Source organism: Geospiza fortis, unplaced genomic scaffold, assembly GCF_000277835.1.
Source record: "Geospiza fortis unplaced genomic scaffold, GeoFor_1.0 C13762142, whole genome shotgun sequence".
NCBI classification, from domain to species: domain Eukaryota; kingdom Metazoa; phylum Chordata; class Aves; order Passeriformes; family Thraupidae; genus Geospiza; species Geospiza fortis.
Genome location: NW_005057340.1, coordinates 1 through 1,899, shown reverse-complemented (window position 1 = coordinate 1,899; position 1,899 = coordinate 1). Strand labels below are relative to the sequence as shown.

General features: G+C 41.7%; 1 protein-coding gene across 1 annotated transcript; it reads left to right on the top strand.

Annotated features, from left to right (window-relative positions):
• Positions 1–218: 218 nt before the first annotated feature.
• On the top strand, positions 219–1,810 carry LOC102043999 (Golgi SNAP receptor complex member 1-like; the record flags this gene model as incomplete). The annotated part of the gene is made up of 3 exons (XM_005431553.1): positions 219–306; positions 502–609; positions 1,715–1,810. Coding segments are annotated over 3 exons (292 nt in total), but the record flags the coding sequence as incomplete, so codon positions are not given.
• Between the last annotated feature and the right edge of the window lie 89 nt (positions 1,811–1,899).

Here is a 1,899-nt window from a genome sequence, read left to right as displayed (position 1 = left end):
GAGGTGGTATTTATTTCCTGCAGGTGATACTGTGTCTTCTGTTCAGATAAGAGTTAAAGCCATGCAGAATAAGAAAATGTAATTTTTCAGAGTTTATTTAATCTCTAGCAAACCTGGCTATAGTGGAGCTTTCCAACCTCTGTCACTGGAGTTTCCTTATTTCTGGCACTCATGAAATGATGCAACTTTTCAGTAACTGCTCCTCCTCTTCTCCTTAGCTCTGACACGACTCCTCTATTAAATGGATCAAGCCAGGACAGAATGTTTGAGACCATGGCTGTGGAGATTGAGCAACTTCTGGGAAAGGTAACTCGAGTTACTTTGGGTTGATTTCAGTGTTTAGGCAGTATCCCAGTCCGGATTCTGTGACGGATATTAGGAAATCCTAGTGCGGGTATTAAACAAGCTGTGCATGTCTAGCTGCCTCCTTCTGCTTGTGCATTGTAATTTTCTTGCAAGAATAAGCCATTTCTCATTTTCTGGGTGCTTTTCCTCCTGCAGCTGACTGGGATAAATGACAAGATGGCAGAGTACACCAACAGTGCGGGCGTGCCGTCGCTGAACGCGGCGCTGATGCACACGCTGCAGCGCCACAGGGACATCCTGCAGGTAACCAAGGGGCCTCCTCCCTGCCTTTGTGCTCTTTCTTTGGCTAAAATAATTATTATTATTATCTCTGCTGGTGTCACAGCATGCTGGAGTGTCTCACTAGGAGGTGTGATTGCTACTGATTCCATCTTGCTTTCCTTCTCTCCAGGCACCCAGTGAACTCTGAGTTGAAAAAATTGTGCTTTTTGTGTCATGTTGGTGACTAGAACTTAGCTGAGAAAGAACAATAAAGGGTGCTGCCTTGTGTGGGTGGGTTTTATATAGCAAAAGGGGGAATATAATGAATTACCTTGTCTGGGTGGTTTGTCATGTAACAATGTGCAAGGGAATGTCACACTTCAGAAAACATGATTGTAAAAGCTCCTAAGCTTCTCAAGGGAGATGAGGGAAATGTGATGGTTAAAGCTACCAGTCAGTGCTATAAATTAACCATGTTTTCATGGTATAGTACTCTTAAAATGCATATTTTATTTGGCTGCTCATGTACAGTTTGATTTCTGTTTGGAGTCTGTGCAATCTTTTTTCACACTGTGAATCTTTTACACAGTGTGAAAAGCAATAGCATTTGTATGAATGGTTACAGTGGTTTTGGTGCACACCAGCTGCCAGTTAAATTGTGTTTTGAGAAGTACCACCTGCCTGAAATTGTTTAAAATGTAAAATTGCATCTTAAAAATAGCAGTCATCTTTGTAGTTCAAAAAAGACATTTTTTATTAATCTGGTGTAACAACAGAATAAACTCAAGAACATCTTCACCACACCAAAGAAGTAGTTTTTGTTAGGGCTTCTGATGGGAAATTTCAACACAAACCAATTCATCAGAAAGGTGAGGATATCTGAAACTGGGAGAAGGAATTGCAGTGGGTTTCCCTCCACAGCTGTAGCTGCAGCCATCCAATTTAGCAGCTACTCTAAGAGCAGTGAGTTTTAACAATACCTTGGATTAACTTCCAGCATTTTTGCTGTTAAATTCCTGAATTGATCTCGCATTTTGTATTAGAGAACAACTGACAATTTTAAAGGTGGCTGGATCTCCTGTGGGTGTATTGTGTTGCTCAGTTGACCTCAGGACCCTAATTTTGGGATAACTGTTTGTTATTACAGGATTACACACATGAATTCCACAAAACCAAAGCAAACTTCTTGGCAATACGAGAAAGGGAGAATCTGTTGGGATCAGTACGGAAAGACATCGAGTAAGTTGTGTTTGCTGCAGCAAAGGTGTGAGACTGTCCTCAGAGGGGGAAGTGCAGAGAATGCTTGGCATAGCTCGTGTGTCTGTGCTCTGA